Source organism: Oncorhynchus clarkii, chromosome 2, assembly GCF_045791955.1.
Source record: "Oncorhynchus clarkii lewisi isolate Uvic-CL-2024 chromosome 2, UVic_Ocla_1.0, whole genome shotgun sequence".
In the NCBI taxonomy this organism is placed as follows: Eukaryota; Metazoa; Chordata; class Actinopteri; order Salmoniformes; family Salmonidae; genus Oncorhynchus; species Oncorhynchus clarkii.
The window spans coordinates 60,623,573-60,644,664 of record NC_092148.1 but is presented as its reverse complement, the minus strand read 5'-3'; the positions used below and the strand labels follow the sequence as shown (position 1 = coordinate 60,644,664).

Below are 21,092 nucleotides of genomic sequence, written 5' to 3'. Positions count from 1 at the left end.
GAGAGGAGTTTGACACTGGATTCAACTCAATAGCACTTGAGAGATGTAAATGATGTAAGTGAGATAAAACGTTATGCTTTTAATAGCCTCTAGATGTGAGTCACATTCGAGAGGAGCGGGATTCAGACTGGGCAACCTATCTTGAGAAACACCATACTCTATTCCTCACTTGTCAGTCCCAAGTCCACTGAGGTGATGATGATGATGTTAATGATAAAATCCCTTATTTTTTTAAACCTAAAATCAAGGTTAAACCACTGTCCAACTGAAAGGCTGAACATGTTACTACAGTAAATAACAATTTGTTGAACGATTTGAATGAACATTCCAAAATGTTACGGTGAACCCACAAGCAGCTAACACAAAATAAATGGAATGTCTTAGTTAACTGTAGCTTACTTTTGCAAACTATTTCCCTTGTTGAACGTACGTCTGCTATCTGTATGTGTGTTGACCAGTAATGTCTGTGTGTCTTGTTCCAGGCCATTGAATAGAAACCACTTGTTTAGAATAAATGTGTGACAACCAGTAATGTCTCTATGTGTCCAGGTCAATACCTCTATAATGACACAAGTGTTGACCAGTCTCATCCCTCTGTCTCTTTCTGTCCCTCCAGTTCCAGGCCAATGTGGACGAGGGCTCCACAGGTGTGGCGGTCAACCTGACGGTGGATGACAGAGATGACCCGGCGACGGGGGCGTGGCGAGCCATTTACTCCATCATCAACGGTGACCCCACTCAGAACTTCGAAATCCAAACCAACCCAGACAACAACGAGGGCATGCTCTCTGTTGTCAAGGTAACCACAGGGCCCTAAAGTTCTCTCAATTGACCCTTCGCTAAGCCCTGCCCCAGAATTTTGGGCAACCAATTCCAGCGCTCCTGTGGATAGCAACTGTCGTTGAGTCCAACACCTCAGATAAGCTTATGTTTAAAACCCATGGATCCGATGAGGGAAATGGAAAAACTGAGAGTTTTCATTAAAAAAAATACATGATTTAAATGGCTAAATAATTGAACAGTGCAACAGGGGCACTCACAACTATGTAGGATGTTTACCCCTAAAGTAATTTACTAAGCTAGCAGACTGAATTTCAATATCTACCATTCATGAAAGCAATCTGTTCCAGTTTTCATGGTGTATTTCTGAGTCTTTCCATTGCCCCTCTCAACTTAGATTGATCACCAATATAGCCAATGAAAGCCAAGGATCTGGAGATGAAAATAATGAGTGTATCATGTTGATGTTGATTGGTCCAAAGTGCAGAAACACCTCCAAATGTTGCCATCTCCCAATGCCGAAAATGGGAGAGCTACAACCAAGAGCGACGCAGTCTAAACTAGCAATGGTCATAACAAACTAGCGTTCTTATTTCATTGACACTGTTAAGTACAAGCATTATATTATAGTTATAATATAGGTTGTAATATTGTAGAGAATAAACTAATGAATAATTATATGGGATTTACAATGGCATAGTGCAAAGAAAACTACATTTTGACATTAATTTATTAGCAAAAATTGACCAATTTCCCCCCTACATTCTAGAGCATTGAGTGAACACCCTAAATACTATGACACCTGAAATACAGAGCCCATTGAAGTCTTTTTTGATTCCGAAATTATACTATTGTTGCATTGATTGATTCCTAGCTGATTAGCTAGCTCTCCTTGAAAACATTGCTAGTTAGCTATGATTAGTTTTCTCTGAATGTATGTTGCCTTCAGAAAGTATTCATATTCAGCCCTTGACTTAGCCCATTCCCTCAGCCCATTCCACAGTGTTGCAGCCTGAATTCAAAATGGATTACACACATCTTTTTCTCTCACACATCTACAAACAGTAACCGTAATGACAAAGTAAAAACATGTTTTTAGAAATTTTTGATAAAAAAAAAAAAATGAAATGAAGAAATATCAAATTTACATAAGTATTCACAACGTGTTAGATTCACATTTGGCAGTGATTACAGCTGTTGATTCTTTCTGGGTAAGTCTCTGCAACATTTGTCCATGTAACGGCTTTCTTTGGGTGAAGTAGAGTCGGACCAAAATGCAGCGTGGCTATTGCGATCCATGTTTATTTAATAATGAAGAAACACGAACTGTACAAAAACAATAAACGTAATGTGAAAACCGAAACAGCCTAAACTGGTGCAAACTAACTCTGCGACAGAAACAAGGACACTAAGGACAATCACCCACCAACACACAGTGAAACCCAGGCTACCTAAATATGGTTCCCAATCAGAGACAATGACTAACACCTGCCTCTGATTGAGAACCATATCAGGCCAGACATAGAAATAGACAAACAAGACATCCAACATAGAATGCCCACCCAGCTCACGTCCTGACCAACACTAAAACAAGGAAAACACACACGAACGATGGTCAGAACGTGACAGTACCCCCCCCCCCCTCCAAGGTGCGAACTCCGGATGCACAACCTAAACCTATGGGGGAGGGTGTGGGTGGGCATCTGTCCGCGGTGGCGGCTCTGGCGCTGGACGTGGACCCCACTCCATAATAGTCTTAGTCCACCTCCTTAGCGTCCCTAGATAGGTTACCCTCCTTAATGGCAGCTCGGGACAGAGGGGCAGCTCGGGACAGAGGGGCAGCTCGGGACAGAGGGACAGCTCGGGACAGAGGGACAGCTCGGGACTGAGGGGTAGCTCGGGACTGAGGGGTAGCTCAGCACTGAGAGGAAGCTCAGCACTGAGAGGAAGCTCAGCACTGAGAGGAAGCTCAGCACTGAGAGGAAGCCCAGGCAGGTAGTTGGCTCTGGCAGATCCCGGCTGGCTGGCAGTTCTGGCAGATCCCGGCTGACTGGCGGATCCTGGCTGACTGGCGGATCTGGAAGATCCTGGCTGAATGGCGGATCCTGGCTGAATAGCGGATCTGGAAGATCCTGGCTGACTAGCAGCTCTGGCTGCTCCATGCTGACGGGCAGCTCTGGCTGCTCCATGCTGACTCATGCTGACTGGCAGCTCTGGCTGCTCCATGCTGACTGGCAGCTCTGGCTGATCCATGCTGACTGGCTGCTCTGGCTGCTCCATGCTGACTGGCTGCTCCATGCTGACTGGCGGCTCTGGCTGCTCCATGCTGACTGGCGGCTCTGGCTGCTCCATGCTGACTGGCGGCTCTGGCTGCTCCATGCTGACTGGCGGCCCTGGCTGCTCCATGCTGACTGGCAGCTCTGACGGCATCCTGCAGACTGGCAGCTCTGGCGGCTCCTTGTAGACTGGCAGCTCCTTGCAGACTGGCAGCTCCTTGCAGACTGGCAGCTCCTTGCAGACTGGCAGCTTCTTGCAGACTGGCAGCTCCTTGCAGACTGGCAGCTCCTTGCAGACTGGCAGCTCCTTACAGACTGGCAGCTCTATGCAGACTGGAGACTCCGGGCAGCGCTGTAGAGACGGAAGGCTCTGGCAGCGCTAAGCAGGCGGGAGACTCCGGCAGCGCTGGAGAGGAGGAAGGCTCTGGCAGCGCTAAACAGGCGGGAGACTCCGGCAGCGCTGGAGAGGAGGAAGGCTCTGGCAGCGCTGGACAGGCGAGGCGCACTGTAGGCCTGATGCGTGGTGCTGGCACTGGTGGTACTGGGCCGAGAACACGCACAGGAAGCCTGGTGCGGGGAGCTTCCACCGGAGGGCTGGTGCGTGGAGGTGGTACTGGGTAGACCGGACCGTGCAGGCGCACTGGAGCTCTTGAGCACCGAGCCTGCCCAACCTTACCTGGTTGAATGCTCTCGGTCGCCCTGCCAGTGCGGCGAGGTGGAATAGCCCGCACTGGGCTATGCAGGCGAACCGGAGACACCGAGCGCAAGGCTAGTGCCATGTAAGCCGGCCCAAGGAGACGCACTGGAGACCAGATGCGTAGAGCCGGCTTCATGGCACTTGGCTCGATGCTCACTCTAGCCCGGCCGATACGCGGAGCTGGAATGTACCGCACCGGGCTATGCACCCGCACTGGAGACACCGTGCGCACCACAGCATAACACGGTGCCTGCCCGGTCTCTCTAGCCCCCCGGTAAGCACAGGGAGTTTGCGCAGGTCTCCTACCTGGCGTAGCCATACTCCCTGTGAGCCCCCCCCCCAAGAAATTTTTGGGGCTGCTGCTGCCTCTGTTCCTTCTCCTGCTGCTGCTTTTGCCGTTGCCCGTTACCACGCCGCTTGGTCCTGTTGTGGTGGGTGATTCTGTAACGGCTTTCTTCTATCTCCTCCTCTGACGAGGAGGTGTAGCAAGGATCGGACCAAAATGCGGCGTGTAGATTGCGATCCATGTTTATTAAACTGAAGCAACACGATTCTAAATACAAACACTACAAAACAATAAACGTAACGAAAACCGAAACAGCCTAATACTCGTGCACATAAACACAGAACACGGACATCAGGACAATCACCCACCAACACACAGTGAAACCCAGGCTACCTAAATATGGTTCCCAATCAGAGACAATGACTAACACCTGCCTCTGATTGAGAACCATATCAGGCCAGACATAGAAATAGACAAACAAGACATCCAACATAGAATGCCCACCCAGCTCACGTCCTGACCAACACTAAAACAAGGAAAACACACACAAACGATGGTCAGAACGTGACAGTCCATTATTCTTTTAAAAAATCTTCAAGCTCTGTCAAATTGGTTGTTGATCATTGCTAGACAACAATTATCAGGTCTTGCCATAGATTTTCAATTACATTTAAGTCAAAACCTCAGTCATTCAGGAACATTCACTGTCTTCTTGATAAGCAACTCCAGTGTACATTTGGCTTTGTGTTTTAGTTTTTAAGCAGACTGAACCAGGTTTTCCTCTGGGATTTTGCCTGTGCTTAGCTCCATTTTATCCTGAAAAATCCACAGTCCTTAAAGATTACAAGCATACCCATGACATGATGCAGCCACCGCTATGCTTGAAAATATAGAGAGTGATACTCAGTAATGTTGTATTGGATTTGCACCAAAGATAACACTTTCTATTCAGGACAAAAAAGTGAATCACTTTGCCACATTTTTGCAGTATTACTTTATTTCCTTGTTGCAAACAGGATGCATGTTTTGGAATATTTTTATTCTGTACAGGTGTCCTTCTTTTCACTCAGTTAATTATACTGAACCAAAATATAAACACAACATGTAACAATTTCAACGATTTTACAGAGTTACAGTTCATATAAGGAATCAGTCAATTGAAATGCATTTATTTGGCCATTATCTATGGATTTCACATGACTGTGAATACAGATATACATATACAAAAAAGGTAGGGGTATAGATCAGAAACCCAGTCAGTATCTGGTGTTACCACCATTTTCATTATGCAGCGTGACACATTTCCTTTGCATAGAGTTGATTAGGCTGTTGATTGTGGCCTGTGGAATGTTGTCCCACTCCTCTTCAAAGGTTGTGCAAAGTTGCTGGATATTGACAGGAACTGGAACACGCTGTCGTATACATCAATCTAGAGCATCCCAAACATGTTCAATGGGTGACATGTCTGGTGAGTATGTAGGCCATGGAAGAACTGGGACATTTTCAGCTTCCAGGAATTGTGTACAACGACATGGGGTCATGCATTATCATGCTGAAACATGACGTGATGGCGGCGGATGAATAGTATGACAATGGGCCTCAGGATCTTGTCATGGTATCTCTGTGCATTCAAATTGCCATCAATAAATTTAAATTGTGTTCGTTGTCCGTAGCTCATGCCTGCCAATACCATAACCCTACCGACACCATGGGGCATTCTGTTCACAACGTTGACATCACCAAATCGCTCACCCACACGATGACATACACATGGTCTGCGGTTGTGAGGACGATTGAACATACTGCCAAATTCTCTAAAACGACTTTGGAGGCAGCTTATGGTAGAGAAATGAATACATTCTCTGGCAACAGCTCTGGTGGACATTCCTGCAGTCAGTATGCCAATTGCACGCTCCCTCAAAACTTGAGACATCTGTGGCATTGTGATGTGTGAGAAAACTGCACATTTTAGAGTGGCCTTTTATTGTCCCAAGCACAAGGTGCACATGTGTACTGATCATGCTGTTTAGCTTCTTGTAATTCCACACCTGTCAGGTGGATAGATGGTCTTGTCAAAGGAGAAATGCCCACTAAAAGGGATGTAAATAAATGTATGCACAACATTTGAGAGAAATAGACGTTTTGTGAGTATGTAACATTGGGACCAACACTTTAAATGTTGCATTTATATTTTTGTTCAGAGTAGGTTTGTTTGTGGAGTAATTACAATGTTGTTGTTCCATCCTCAGTTTTTTTCTTTCACAGCCATTAAACTCTGTAATTGTTTTAAATTCACTACTGGAATCATGGTGAAATCCCTGAGCGGTTTCCTTCCTCTCTGGCAACTGAGTTAGGAGGGACGCCTGTATCTTTGTTGTAGCTGGGTGTATTGACAAACCATCCAAAGTGTAATTAAGGGATACCAGGGATATTCAGTGTCTGCTTTTTTAGAAATAATTTACCTATCTAATAACAGGTACCCTTCTTTGTGAGGCATTATAAAACCTCCCTGGTCTTTGTGGTTGAATCTGTGTTTGACATTCACCACTCTATTGAGGGACCTTACAGATAATTGTATGTCTGGGGTACAGAGATCAGGTAGTCATTCAAAAATCATGTTAAACACTATTACTGCACACAGAGTGAGTCCATGCAACTTATGTAACTTGTTAAGCGACATATTTACTCTTGAATTTATTTAGGCTTGTCATAAAAAAGCGGTTGAATACTTATTGACTCAAGACATTTTAGCTTTTCATTCATTTTGTATTAATTTGTGGAACATAAAAAACAAACATAATTCCACTTTGACATTATGGGGTATTGTGTGTATGCGAGTGACAATTTAATCCATTTTAAATTCAGTCTGTAACACAACAAAATGTGGAAAAGGTCAAGGGGTGTGAATAATTTCTGTAGGCACCCTCTATTGGCGAGCTACTGTAAATTGGCTATATTAGGAATATAATTCTCTCATCTACTGTCGACATCAGCAAACAGTTTGAGAGCACTGTTAGCTCCAAAAATGGTTAATAGCTATGAATTCATGCACAGTGCATTCAGAGCCTCCTATGTGTAGAAAAACACTGCTTTCACAAGCCCCATGTCGGCATAAAGAGGGTATTGATCTACAGGTAAGTCTCTAGCATAAACACACGGGGAGCTCTTCAAAATTCTAAATGACGTCACGTGTGACATGCGGTGCATTCAATCGACTCTTTAAGAACAAACACACTTTGACAGCATTGTGATTGTATAAAAAAACAATACTCTCAGTTAGTATTAGATATAATGTCACGGCCCCGCTCGCCTTGGGGGAAAACATTCCATGGTTACCTTGGTTACCCTATTGGCTCACAGAAAAAACTTGACCTTTTTAAGTAAAGTACAACATGTCTAAAAATGGATGGGGTCAATTGAAAATAATGGACCTACATTTACAGTCTCTTCACTCTGTCCAGCTTGGTAACAGTCATTGCGACAAAAGCTAGACAGTCAGGGATCATCAGAAATTCCAAAAGCAATGGATTGTTGCAGATTTTGATGGCAAGGAAATATATTAGTATTTAAGTGCGGTCTGTGAACACCGATTATGGCCCCTGGGGGAAAATGAGTTGCACACCCCTGCTATAGTGGTTTGAAAGGGGAATTGGGCTTCCCTGGAAAATGTTGACCGAGGTTGCAATAGTATAGGGGGCGGGGCTTAGCAACGGGTCAAATATCTCTCTCAATTATCTCTCAAACTTAAGGGCGCTGTACTGCAGCGCCAGCTGTGCCATCAGAGTCCCTGGGTTCGCGCCCAGGCTCTGTCGTAACCGGCCGCGACCGGGAGGTCCGTGGGGCGACGCACAATTGGCCTAGCGTTGTCCGGGTTAGGGAGGGATTGGTCGGTAGGGATCTCCTTGTCTCATCGCGCACCAGCGACTCCTGTGGCGGGCCGGGCGCAGTGCGCGCTAGCCAAGGTTGCCAGGTGCACGGTGTAGCCTCCGACACATTGGTGCGGCTGGCTTCCGGGTTGGATGCGCGCTGTGTTAAGAAGCAGTACGGCTGGTTGGGTTGTGTATCGGAGGAGGCTTGACATTCAGCCTTCGTCTCTCCCGAGCCCGTACGGGAGTTGTAGCAATGAGACAAGATAGTAGCTACTACAACAATTGGATACCACAAAATTGGGGAGAAAAAGGGGTAAAATTTAAAAAAAAATAATAATAAAAAAAAAAAAAATTATCTCTCAAATGACTCTCCTATCTCTCTCAATCCTCTTAATGATGAATGAGCTAAAACAGGTATTGTTTGTGGTATCATTACACAACGGGTGGGTCTAATCTTGAATGCTGATTGGTTAAAAAAAACGCATTCCAGCTGGTGTCCCTTCCACAAGTTACCACCAGCTAAATCTATGACGTTAAAATGCCTATTTACTCTGTTCCATCTGACTGCACAATCCACTGTCTCATCAGCCCAGCCAGGCAATGTATAAACTTGATCTCCACTATAAAAAGCATCTAGACATTATCTCCCATTTTCTTTTAGACTAACATTTAGTTTAACAGAGATTTGTATAAACCTTAATGTCTGTCTCTCCGACATTTGCAACATTGTTTCAATATTCAAATTAGATATCCATCTGTCCCATAGTAATGAACATGTTGGGAGTCAGGACGAGACAGAAAGGCAGGCAGCATTTCTCAGCCGGTCGAAATCATGAATCAGCTGGCATCAATTTTATGGATATATACAAAGAAATTCAATTGAAAAAAAGGTCAAATGAAACGCCGCTAATTGGCAGCTTTCCAGCTTCAGTTTGAAGTGATTGTGTTCCTGTAACTGTGTTGTTGGCGAACTCCTCTGAACAACAGTGTCCTGACGAGTGAGCACATTCTCTATGCCAGGCAAAATCGCACCTCATTAGCTCATTGTTATGGATGAATTTAAATAAATGTCACTAGAAAAAAGCTTAAACAAATGCAAATGCAGCTACTTTTCTGTTATTCTGTCTGAACTTTTTGACGTGACTGTAAATTAGCCGTAGTTGACTAGCTAGCAAGCAAGGGATAAGAACGTTGCCAGCCAGTTTGGCAATGGAACATTTAGAATGAACGACTGGGTTGTTTCCATAGATACAGAACAAAAAGACTGAACGACTGGGTCACTTCTTTAGCAACCCTAGATTTGTGTCGGGACTATATCTTGTGGAAGGATGAAAATGTGCTTTTAATGAAAATATGTCAATCATTATTTGAATATGTTGGTAACCCGTTGTATAACAGTTATAATGCCCTCAAAGTCGGTGTTTGGAGGATATATTGGCACGGTCTTGGGCCTAACAACACCTGTGCCAATATATCCTCCAAACACAGGCTTCTCGGGCATTATGACTTAATTATAACAGGCAGGGTGGATGGTGATATTTCTGCACAATCTGGCCTATTCACTGGAGATATGAACATACAGGTTGCACACTAAAGATCCTGTAACACTCATAGCTTTTATTGCTCTCATTATTCCAATAAATCCATACAATTTAGCAAAATATATAGGATACAGGACTACAGAATAGCTGTAACCTTACTAACATTTTATATTTTTTCTCTAGCACACTGCAGTTTGGCTCTTTACTCAGTTTGCTGCTGTCCTCCATTTTCCCACTTTTTCTTAAAAATGTACTCTCCCCTTCACCTCTTTGTTGCTGTCCTACCGGTCTTATCATCCATTGTCTCCCTTCTGTTCCTTACATGTTTTCTCTTCTCACCTCCTTCACTTCTTTCCTCTCCCCCCAGCCTCTGGACTATGAGAGTGTAGTGTTCCACACGCTGCTGATCAAGGTGGAGAACGAGGACCCCCTGGTGCCAGATGTGGGCTACGGCTCCAGCTCTACGGCCACCGTACACATCACTGTCCTGGACGTCAACGAGGGGCCCGTCTTCTTTCCTGACCCCCTCCAGGTCACTAAGATGGAGAACATCCCCCTGGGCAGTTTTGTGGCCTTGCTCAACGCCACTGACCCAGACGTTCTCCAATCACAGAGCATCAGGTGAGTGATGAGGTCATCAACCTCTGGCCAGGAGTCCTGGCTTTGGTTGTAACCTGAATGTCATCTCATGGATATTGAGGTCCACACTGACTGTCAGCTTGACAACAATGAGCTGTGTGCAGGTCTGTTTATGTGCAGTAAATCTCATAAGGCTTTGATTCCACAGATGTTCCTCACAGTTATTGATTGAAAGTTGTCAAGGGAGACAATCAGGGTTCAACTTAGTTTGACAAACAACAATGATGTACAATGAATTTGTTCTTACCCTTTTAATCTTTATCCTCACTCACCTTCAGAGTTTGTCTATGGTGTTGAAAGAAAGAGATTCTTCACAGTGAGCTCCTCTATGTTAGTGTGACAAGGTGATTTAACAAAGACAACACATCGGAAGCCATGACAGCACACCTCTTGGTTTCCAGACATCTCTCCGTCTGTTCTGGCTCACACCTCTCTCCATCCCTCTATCCCTCAGTTGTCCCTCCCTGTCTGTCACCAGACACACTATTAATGGACATCTTATACATGTCAGCAAACCGCATTCGCATAAAACTGCCTGTCTGGCTGTCAACTTTTTGTAAACACTCAAATTATTCCTCTGTCGCCGGGGTGGCCTATTACTATAGAGGTGTGTTCAGGTCAACTGTTTTCACCCCAGTCAAATCATACCTGGCCCACTTTAGAGCCTCATTAACTTTAACTATGTGTAACACTCTAATCATTCCCACACTGTCTGTCTAGGAGGTCCATTACGTTTTGCTGTGTGTAACAGTCAAATCGTTCCCTGGCAGCCCTGGAGAGCCATTAGGTGAACTTCTCTTGCTTTACAAGAGGGGAAAGTCGTGATTGCTTTATGGGCTTTTAGCACAGATTTATGCTCAATTTGGGATGCTCCAGTTAGCGAATGGTTGGTGTTACATAATATTTAAAAGAGTTTTATGTAAATATATCAGGCCATAAATGACCCCTGAAATAAAACGCAGCAGATGATGACATTACAGCTACTATATGATTATTGTTTCTTGTAGTTTATGAGCAGTAAAACCTCCTCACTGTATTACAGCCAAATGCAATAGGTTGGCTTTACTGTATGTCGCCTGAGTAGGATTTTGCTAAACTCTGGGTTTGAATTATTCTCACTGTCCTGGTTTTGGTATTACCCTGTGTGTAATGAGTGCGCTGAGAGTCGGGAAGCAAGTTCAGGGAGTGAGTGTTTTAATAAATAAACGTAACATAATACAAACCAAGAACAACGCACAGACATGAAACAGAAACAATGACGCCTGGGGAAGGAACCAAAGGGAGTGACATATATACAGTGCCTTGCGAAAGTATTCGGCCCCCTTGAACTTTGCGACCTTTTGCCACATTTCAGGCTTCAAACATAAAGATATAAAACTGTATTTTTTTGTGAAGAATCAGCAACAAGTGGGACACAATCATGAAGTGGAACGACATTTATTGGATATTTCAAACTTTTTTAACAAATCAAAAACTGAAAAATTGGGCGTGCAACGATGGTTACAGGTGTGCGCCATAATGAGCAGCCTGGTGACCTAGAGGCTGGAGAGGGAGCACACGTCACACTCTGGATATGGGCATAAATATGCATGTTTGGTGAAAAAGACCAACAAGCAGTAATGATTCTTTCCATCCCCTCATTTCTTCTGAAGAGTTCTGATGTTGTTGGACCCTCTTTTCCTCCGTTCATTCCTCTCCTTTTAGTTAATATTTATTTATCCTCTATTTCCTTCTTCAGATGAGGCACTCATGCCCTTTTCTTTCATTATCATTCAAAAACAGCCGATCCTCTTCCACATTTCACCTCTCCATCATACCCTCTCCTCATTTGCGCTCTCTGTTCTATATCGCTGGTACTTGATCTTTCTCTATTCTATGCCATCCTTCCAACAGATGAAATTATTTAAATATTCTTTCATTCACTATAGGATTACATGTGTCCTCCACTTCTTTGCTCTCATCCCTGAGTTAAATCCTGTCTTTTTCTCTCTGTTCCATGCACATATATAAAGGTTCAGGGGATTTGATGTGTACTGTGTGGTGAGTGTGTTCTGGATGTTAGTGCAGACTTTGGGAGTGTCCTGTGATCCTGTTATACAGGTCATTTTGATTTATTCGTGCCCATAGAAGAGTCTGTATTCCAGCAACTACACTCTTAGAAATAAATGTGCTGAGTAGAACCATACAGGTTTCTTTGGTTTGACTCCATAGGGGAACCCTTTTTGGTGCTGGGTAGAACCCTCTATGTAGGGTTCTTCAAAGAACCCCCTTTATATGTTTTTTTACCTAGAACCCTCAAAGGGTTCTGTCTAGAACTGTCTATAAAGGGTTCTACCGAGAACCATTTTATCTTTGGATGGTTCTTACTAAACTCAGACAAAAAATAAACGTCCTCTCACTGTCAACTGCGTTTATTTTCACTGAGAACTTAACGAGCTGGTTTGAGCCACAGCATTTTATAGCAAAGTCCATTCTCCTTCAGTCTACATGACACACAACAGATGGTTCTCCATCTACATCGCTTGCTGTTTAGGGTTTTAGGCTGGGTTTCTGTCTAGCACTTTGTGACATCAGCTGATGGGCTTTATAAATACATTTTATTGATTGCTTGATTGGAATGGGTCACAAGGTTAAGATTTGTATGAAGATACTTAGAATTCACAGCAGACAGTATCTGCTGTACAAACAGTTAGCATTGTGTAGAGACCAGTGTCTGGCCCCTCAACTCTAAACTGGAGCCATCTCCCCCAATAACTCATGCTCTGGAATGCGGTATCCCCAAAGACATCGTAAATCTCCTGTCAGTGTTATCTCCCAGAGGCCCACTTTCAGTTCACACAGACACAATAGAGTTATAAGAACCCTCTATTCTGTTGCATAAAACCATTTGATGCAATAAAAGTATTATAACATAATCGTGTAATTTCCAACATACCCACCAGCCTTGTTAAAATGTAGTTCTTTATGACAGTACATTACATACTGTATATCATAAGGTATTTCTTTGAGGGCCTAGTTATACCCTAACATAGTGGTGTTAGGAATCTCCTGGTTTGCAAAGTGATGTATAATTCCAATTGGATCCAGCCAGAGTTAGGATATACAACAAGTGGAATTGTTAATCATCCGCCACCTACATTCAGAATGACTGCCAGGGTAGGGAAGATTGAATACTGAGAATACCTCTGCCAGGGTAGGGAAGATTGAATACTGAGAATACCTCAATCTAAACTGGAACAACCATCTCAATAACGGGTGCAATACATCCAATTACTAACAGATTGGATTAGTTTAGAAAACTGTCTGTTATTTATCTTTGTGTAGCATAACATTGGTCAACCAATCAATGTACATGCAAAAACACATATACAGTTTTACAGTAAAACGAGCATGCTGGGAAATATTAGATATGGTTCTATGTAGAACCCTTCTTGCCTTCCAAATAATTATTCTTTGAATTCTTCCCTTTCTTCCAAAAATTGTTCTTAGGATGTTAAAGGTCCTAGCTAGAACCATTTGACTTACAAAGAACTCGTCTTCCAAAAAGTGTTGTTCTGATCAAAACGATTCTTGGTAGAACCCTATCCCTCTGCAAATAACCCGTTTGGAACCCTTTTTTCTAACCCGTTTGGAACCCTTTTTTTACCTATGGCATAGTCATCTTACAAGTGGCCTGCTTCTTACTACCTCGCTCTCTTCCTCTCTCTTGTATCTGTTTCTCTCTGTATTCATCCCTCTCTATCTCTCTTTCTGGCTCTTTTATGTCTTTTGATCACCTTTTGCCAGTGAAACGGATTTTGAAGTGCCATAGCCTTAACCTAAGGCCAGAGGAGAATGAGGACAGGGGAAGACGTTGGGAGCTGGAGATAGGGAAAGAGTATATAGAGAGCAGTGACGGAGAAAAATGGGGAGAAGGCAGCACATACATGTTCTGAGTTCCTGCTAGTTGTTCTCCCCACTATTCTAAGCAGGAATGACTGAAAGTTGACTAATTTGAAAAATAATCAAAGAAGGCTGATGAACTACTAATACGTCTATTCAGATAGTGTGTGCAAAGACTAAAGATCAGCCTTCAAAACAATTTTTCCTTTTCATTAGTCCTACCTTGTAACCAATGTTAATTGTGGATCCATCACATTCCCTGATTATTTTCAAAGACTGAGCCTGCTGGAGGTTGTTCCATACGAGCTAGGACAAGAACGCGTCGTGCAGAAGGAACAGGGTTCCCATTGATCTCAGTGCCTCACTCTTGTTCTTCCCTTGATGATTTGGAGGAAGTCTAATTCTGAAGATGTAATTAACAGCTATGACAAAAAATGTTCACAAGACTAGCTAACGCTGAGTAGATTCAACCTGCGCCCAATGGATCTATAAATAGTGCTTTTTGATGTGGCTAACAGCATTCATTAGAGTCATATTGTGTCTGATACTGTGAGTAATGGAAGATGAGCTTCTCCATCTTACTCCTTAGGAGAGGTAAGTGCTGTAGAAGCTTTATGGATTGTGTAATAAACACTCATGGGAAATTAGAAAAATGTATCAGACAATTTTGTCGGCCATGATCAATAAAAGTACAGAACTATAATACTACACTTATTGTTTATGTCAGTGTTCATCTGCTCTACTTCTCTAACTTGTATTAATCAGATAGTATATCGCCACTGTCTGACGAAATTAAACATTTTTGCAAATTGTAATTTTTGTAATTTTTACATTTATTAAAAGCAATAACTCCCCTTAATGTTGTCTGAACATTTCATGACTCTAGGACCAAGAAAATGTATTGAAAATAGCTTCTGAAGTTTCATAATTGTATGTTTGTTAATGGGAAAATATGGTCATTTTTTCAACTTCCTGAAAGGATTAGGTTATCAGACAGCAATGATATATTTGATTGAATTTGAGAATCTAAAGAACAGTGTCATACTGTATTTTATAGGGGTGAATATGCAATACAAGTCTAACTGAATCGACAGGTTGGCAAATATTATGGTAACATAATAAATAGTATGCTTTGGACTTTCTCAAATGTTTTTGCTGATCTGATGCTCTTCTCTCTCTAGTCCCCCAGGCTGTTTGTAAGGTAGAGTTGGCCCTGAGTAACGGGAGCCTTGCTTTAAAGGGTTCCTCAGGAACATCACAAATATAGATACACCATTGGAATTCTGGGATACATAGCCTAGTGAAGTGAGAGGGAATGCCCTTGCATTCCTGGCAAACTTTTCCACAGATCATTTTAGTTTGGTGTATTGTTTGATGTGTGTGTGTGCTGTTTTTTGTGTGGTTGTTTTCTAGTGATTTTGAGGAAAACATATCCTGGAAGAAGGTACAATTTGTTGACTTGAGTATTGACATACAGTACGGCCTGCACCTTCGCTTGCATCTTGTCTGCACTTTACTGAATATCATCAGTATGTACTTTAAATACTTACTTTGAATCAATAATACATATTACAAGAATGATAACCGTATTTGCACCTAATATGACCCACATAAAGTCCTAGCTTAGTTCTCCCTAAAGTTCAATTTATTGTATGAAATTAATTTATAAGAATCAACTTAATCACATTCACCACAGCCTCCTGCCAGCCAGACTGAAAGGAAGTCGAAGCAGCCCAGACAACCCCCAGTGGAGTCATGCAAAGAACCAACTCCTTTGCCTTATAGACAGACCCGCTCCTATCCCTTAACCCATATAATTTTAACCTCTCTGCGCACAGAACCCGTTAGCGGGATGAAATTCGACAACATACGGTGACCGCCACATAAATAGTCATATTAAACATTCATGAAAATACAAGTGTCTCACATGTTTCGAAAGCCTAGAATCTTGCTAATCCAACTGCGTTGTCAGATTTAAAAAAGGATTTACTGCGAAAGAATACGATGCGATTATCTGAGGATAGAGCCCCATAAAAAAAAACTTCAACCAGCACAGGTGTAACAAAATCACAAACTGCAATAAAATAAATTGTTTACCTTTGAAGATCTTCCTCTGTTTGCAATCCCAATGCTCATTGTTACACAATGAATGGTCTTTTGTTTGATAAAATCCATTTTTATAGCCTAACACGAAACATTTTGTGAACCGCTTGTGTCGTGAATTCAGTCTCATTCCATTTTCGACGACACATTCGAGGTAAATACACACACAAAATGTTTGGTTTCATTGCAATCAACTGGTTTGTTTGTAACACAACCTAACACGATGGGTCATTTCGCGGGACGTATTGACTGAAAGAACCCGATTTGAAGAGAACAAGTAATCACATCATTGTGCACCAATGATTTGCCCGCTGTTTCGTTGATTTACTGTATTTTAACCCAATGACCACTGATCTTGAAATCTAGCTGGGTAGATAGCCAATGAGCGGAGGTAAACAGCAATATGTAATGTTTATGTGTTGGAAGACCAACCCATGTAGTAAACTCCGGCGTAAAGAGGTTCATTCGCCATTGACGATTCATACCGGAAGAAGCCACGCAAGTTGCGCACAGCATTGTTTTGGTAAAGTGCATATTCAGCTGTTTATATATCAATCAGTATGGTGACTAAGTCAGGGAAAGCTAAATCTAAGTTTAGATATACAGATGTACACACAATTTTAGAAGAAATTGATCGAGGACGATTCATTTAGCGATTCCCAAATGGAGGAATATTTTTTGAATGGAGAGGACATCGTTTTGGACTGGTAAGTTCTTCTCATGCTAATGCCGTTGTTTGAAATTAATCATATAAAATATTATTTGTGAAATGAAATAGCCTATTTGAGGCTGTTGAGGGGAGGGGAGGGCAGGCCCACAACAATGGCCAAAGCGAAATGGAGACAGTAGATACAGCTGGTCTGTTGTAATATAATAAAGACAGTAGATCTAGCTGGTCTGTCATAATATAATATAGACAGTAGATCTAGCTGAAATGTCATAATATAAATGAGACAGTAGATCTTATGTTCCCTGTACTCTATATACAGTATATATGTTTATTATACCTGTTGATACAGGGCTCATATGTGAAACTATTCTAACTGAACATTTTATTTCACAGTGACACTGACTCCAAATGGGAGCCCCCAGTGCCAAGGTGTCCATCCCCCACTGAAGCTGGTTCATCCAGCTCCTGCCACAGGTGGTGTTCATCTGCCCAAATGTATTTCTGCAGGCATGGATGTGCTATGGCACCTGGCATCAGCAGCACAATATTGTGTAGAGGACTGAGGGTCTTCCAAATATTGAAAGTGTTATTTTGTAAATGTATATTATTTTATATTCATGTTTTTTCTCAATTTTTTGGGAGGGTGTGTTAGAATACCATTTTGGTATTTTGTATATAGTTATTCCATTCTAAATGTTTAACTTCACCAATTTGGCCACTTCATTTTGGAAGTTATCATTCTGAAACTTTACACAAGTACTGTTGCCCTCTTATGTTTTTCACTGAAATTGTCCCCATCATCCTATCTGAATGTTTGTTTTATCTTGTTCATTTTAAAGATGATGATACAACAATAAAAAAAACATGTTTTTTTTCATTGTATTATCTAAACCAGATCTATTGCGTTATATTCTCCTACATTCAATTCACATTTACACAAACTTCAGAGTGTTTTCTTTCAAATGGTACCAAGAATATGCATATCCTTGGTTCTGTGCCTGAGCTACAGGCAGTTAGATTTGGGTATGTCTTCAGGTGGAAATTGAAAAAAGTAGGGTTTTAAAAGAGTTTTAAAAGACATAGTTGGTTTGTTTTTTCCTCCCTTGAAAGTACAAATGGGGTCTCAAACAGAACAACTTATCCATAATTTAAAATTCCCCCTCTCTTTTGCCATATCAAATTAAAAGTGCTGAGGCTTTAAAGGAGTGGAAGGCGAGTAAGAGGCAGAGGCATGAAGAGACGTTAAGGAAGGAGGAGGAAGATGGAGAGCGGAGAGAGATGGATGTAGTTGGAGAGACCATGTGAAGGAGAGGTGTAATGAGCAGCGTAAAGGCCCTTATCTGACAAGGTCAGACAGGGTGATAACATGTCTCTCTCACTCTCTCCTCAGCACTGCTAAGTCTGACTCCCCCTCCATGCAGTCAGCACACGAACGCAGGCACGCACGCACGCACACACACACACTGATCTACTGGAACTAGTCAACAGGGCCAAATCTACAGCTGTACAAGTCTTTGCAATACGCTCTGTAATAAACGCTGAATTCAGATGTGTCTGTCGTGACACATCACATGAGGGCAGACGGATACTGTATAACTTTATGATATAGTTATCCTATTGGGACTCCGTCTGCTTTCTGTGGTGCTGCTTTTGTTCGCTTCAGAGACATGGGATTATGTAATGGACTACATAGAAAGACCCCCCTGTACATGTTCTGTACATGTTGACCCAGTTGAGAGCTGTGAAACAGGAAGGCCAGCTGCAGGATGACAGACCGCCCTGTACTGGACCTGCTACCAGGCATTCTGCTGATGTGCTGCAGCTCCAGTGGCTCTCACACCATCTGGACATTCTTAATGACACTGCTGTCACTCCACAGGAACGGCTGCCCACCTGGAGTGACATCTTTGGAACTCTCTTTCCTGGAACTATTCCAGGAATGTCCCGCACTGGTTTATCATAGCTGAAGAGTAGATAGTATTTACCCATATTCTTCAGGCACCTGCAAATAGTACCAGTACACTGTAGCTCAGGACAATGCATGTAGTTTGTGCTTTTTGGGTGGACATAGAAGAAGACCTGGGTAATGGGGACATGGATTTAATTGCCCTTTGGAGTTGTTCTCCTGCAGTGGCATTTTTCAGAGAGCTTTTCTTTAATCATTCTTTCTTTCATCACGTTCTTGTCCATTCTTTCTTTTCATCATGTTCCTTTTTGAGACGGTGAACATTGTCAACTTCAAGACAATGTCATAATAGTGCAGATGTCTCGGTGGTGCGTCTTGCCATTTTATCTTGCCAAATGTAGTATGGCCCCAGAGCAGAAGGCAGACGTTTTACGTGCCCCCAACCGATTGTGTATTTTTTTTGTTTATCTGCGTTGTTTATAAATTATTTTTTTTACTATTTTTGTACATAATGTTGCCGCTACTGTCTCTTATGACCAAAAATAACTTCAAGACATCAGGACTGCGATTACTCACCACGGAATAGCAGAATCCTTTTTCTTTTTTCACGACTCTGACGAGCCCTAGGAGAAGGATATATGGCTCCCTCTGGAACAGGACCCGACCACAGTGATCTGCGTGAAGAGGAGGCGGAGAAAGAGAGGAGGGCGGGCTTCCTTCTGAGGAGTCTGAGGCGATCGAAAAAAAACCCACCCCCCTCAATTCTGATAGCAAATCTTTGGACAATAAAATGACCGAGTTATTGGGAAGATTAAACTACCAATGGGACATTAAAAACTGTAACATCTTATGCTTCACGGAGTCGTGGCTGAACGATGACAATACCAACATACAGCTGTCTGGTTACATGATGTCCCGGCAGTATAGAACAGCACCGTCTGGTAAGACAAGGGGCGGCGGTCTATGTATTTTTGTAAACAACAGCTGGTGCACGATATCTAAGGAAGTCTCGAGCTATAGCCCACCTGAGGTAGAGTTTCTCATGATAAGCTGCAGACCACATTACCTATCGAGAGAGTTTTCATCTATATTCTTTGTAGCTTACATACCACCATGTGTAACCAAAGGGAAAAGAACTCTGGACCACCTATACTCCACACACAGAGAGATGCACAGAGATGCATACACCCTCCATTTGGCAAATCTGACCATAATTCCATCCTCCTGATTCCTTCTTACAAGTACAAATTAAAGCAGGAAGCACCAGTGACTATATCAATAAAAAAGTGTCAGATGAAGCAAATGCTAAGCTACAGGACTGTTTTGCCAGCACAGACTGGAATATGTTCCGGGATTCCTCCAATGGCATTGAGGAGTACACCACATCTGTCATTGGCTTCATCAATAAGTGCATCGATGATGTCGTCACCACAGTGACCGTACGTACATACCCCAACCTACCGGACGAGCTAAACTACTGCAATGCTCGCTTCGAGGCAAATAACACTGAAAAATGCATGAGAGCACCAGCTGTACTGGAAGACTGTGTGATCGCGCTCTCCTAAACCGATGTGAGTAAGATCTTTAGAAAGATTAATCATTCACAAGGCCTCAGGGCCGGATTTATTACCAGGACATGTACTGCAAGCATGCGCTGACCAACTAGCAAGTGTCTTCACTGACATTTTCAACCTCTTCCTGTCCAAGTCTGTAATACCAACATGTTTTAAGCAGACAACCATAGTGCCTGTGCCCAAGAACACTACGGTAGCCAGCCTAAATGACTACCGACCCGTAGCACTCACGTCTGTAGCCATAAAGTGCTTTGAAAGGCTGGTCATGGCTCACATCAACACCATCATCCCAAAAACCCTAGACCCACTCCAATTTGCATACCGCCCAACAGATCCACAGATGATGCAGTCTCTATTGCACTCCACACTGCCCTTTCCCACCTGGACAAAATTAACACCTATCTGAGAATGCTATTCATTGACTACAGCTCAGCGTTCAACACCATAGTGCCCTCAAAGCTTGTCAATAAACTAAGGACCCTGGGACTAAACACCTTCAGCTGCACCTGGATCCTGGACTTCCTGACGGGCCGCCCCCAGGTGGTAAGGGTAGGTAGAAACACATCCGCCACGCTGATCCTCAACACAGGGGCCCCTCAGGGTTGTGTGCTCAGCCCCCTCCTGTAATCTCTGTTCACTAATGACTGCGCGGCCAGGCACGACTCCAACACCATCATTACATTTGCTGATGACACAACAGTGGTAGGCCTGATCACCGATAACAACGAGACAGCCTATAGAGAGGAGGTCAGAGACCTGGCTGTGTGGTGCCAGGACAACAACCTATTCCTCGATGTGATGAAGACAAAGGAGATGATTGTGGACCACAGGAAAAAGAGGACTGAACATGCCACCATTCTCATCGACGG

General features: G+C 42.9%; 1 protein-coding gene across 1 annotated transcript in view; it reads left to right on the top strand.

Annotated features, from left to right (window-relative positions):
- LOC139371084 (cadherin 13, H-cadherin (heart)) overlaps nt 1-21,092 on the top strand; it is a 531,337-nt gene that overhangs the window by 430,531 nt on the left and 79,714 nt on the right. Inside the window, exons 9-10 of the mRNA XM_071111141.1 lie at nt 617-799; nt 9,817-10,070. Coding sequence (XP_070967242.1) covers nt 617-799; nt 9,817-10,070 — 437 coding nt within the window. The remainder of the gene's footprint in view (nt 1-616; nt 800-9,816; nt 10,071-21,092) is intronic.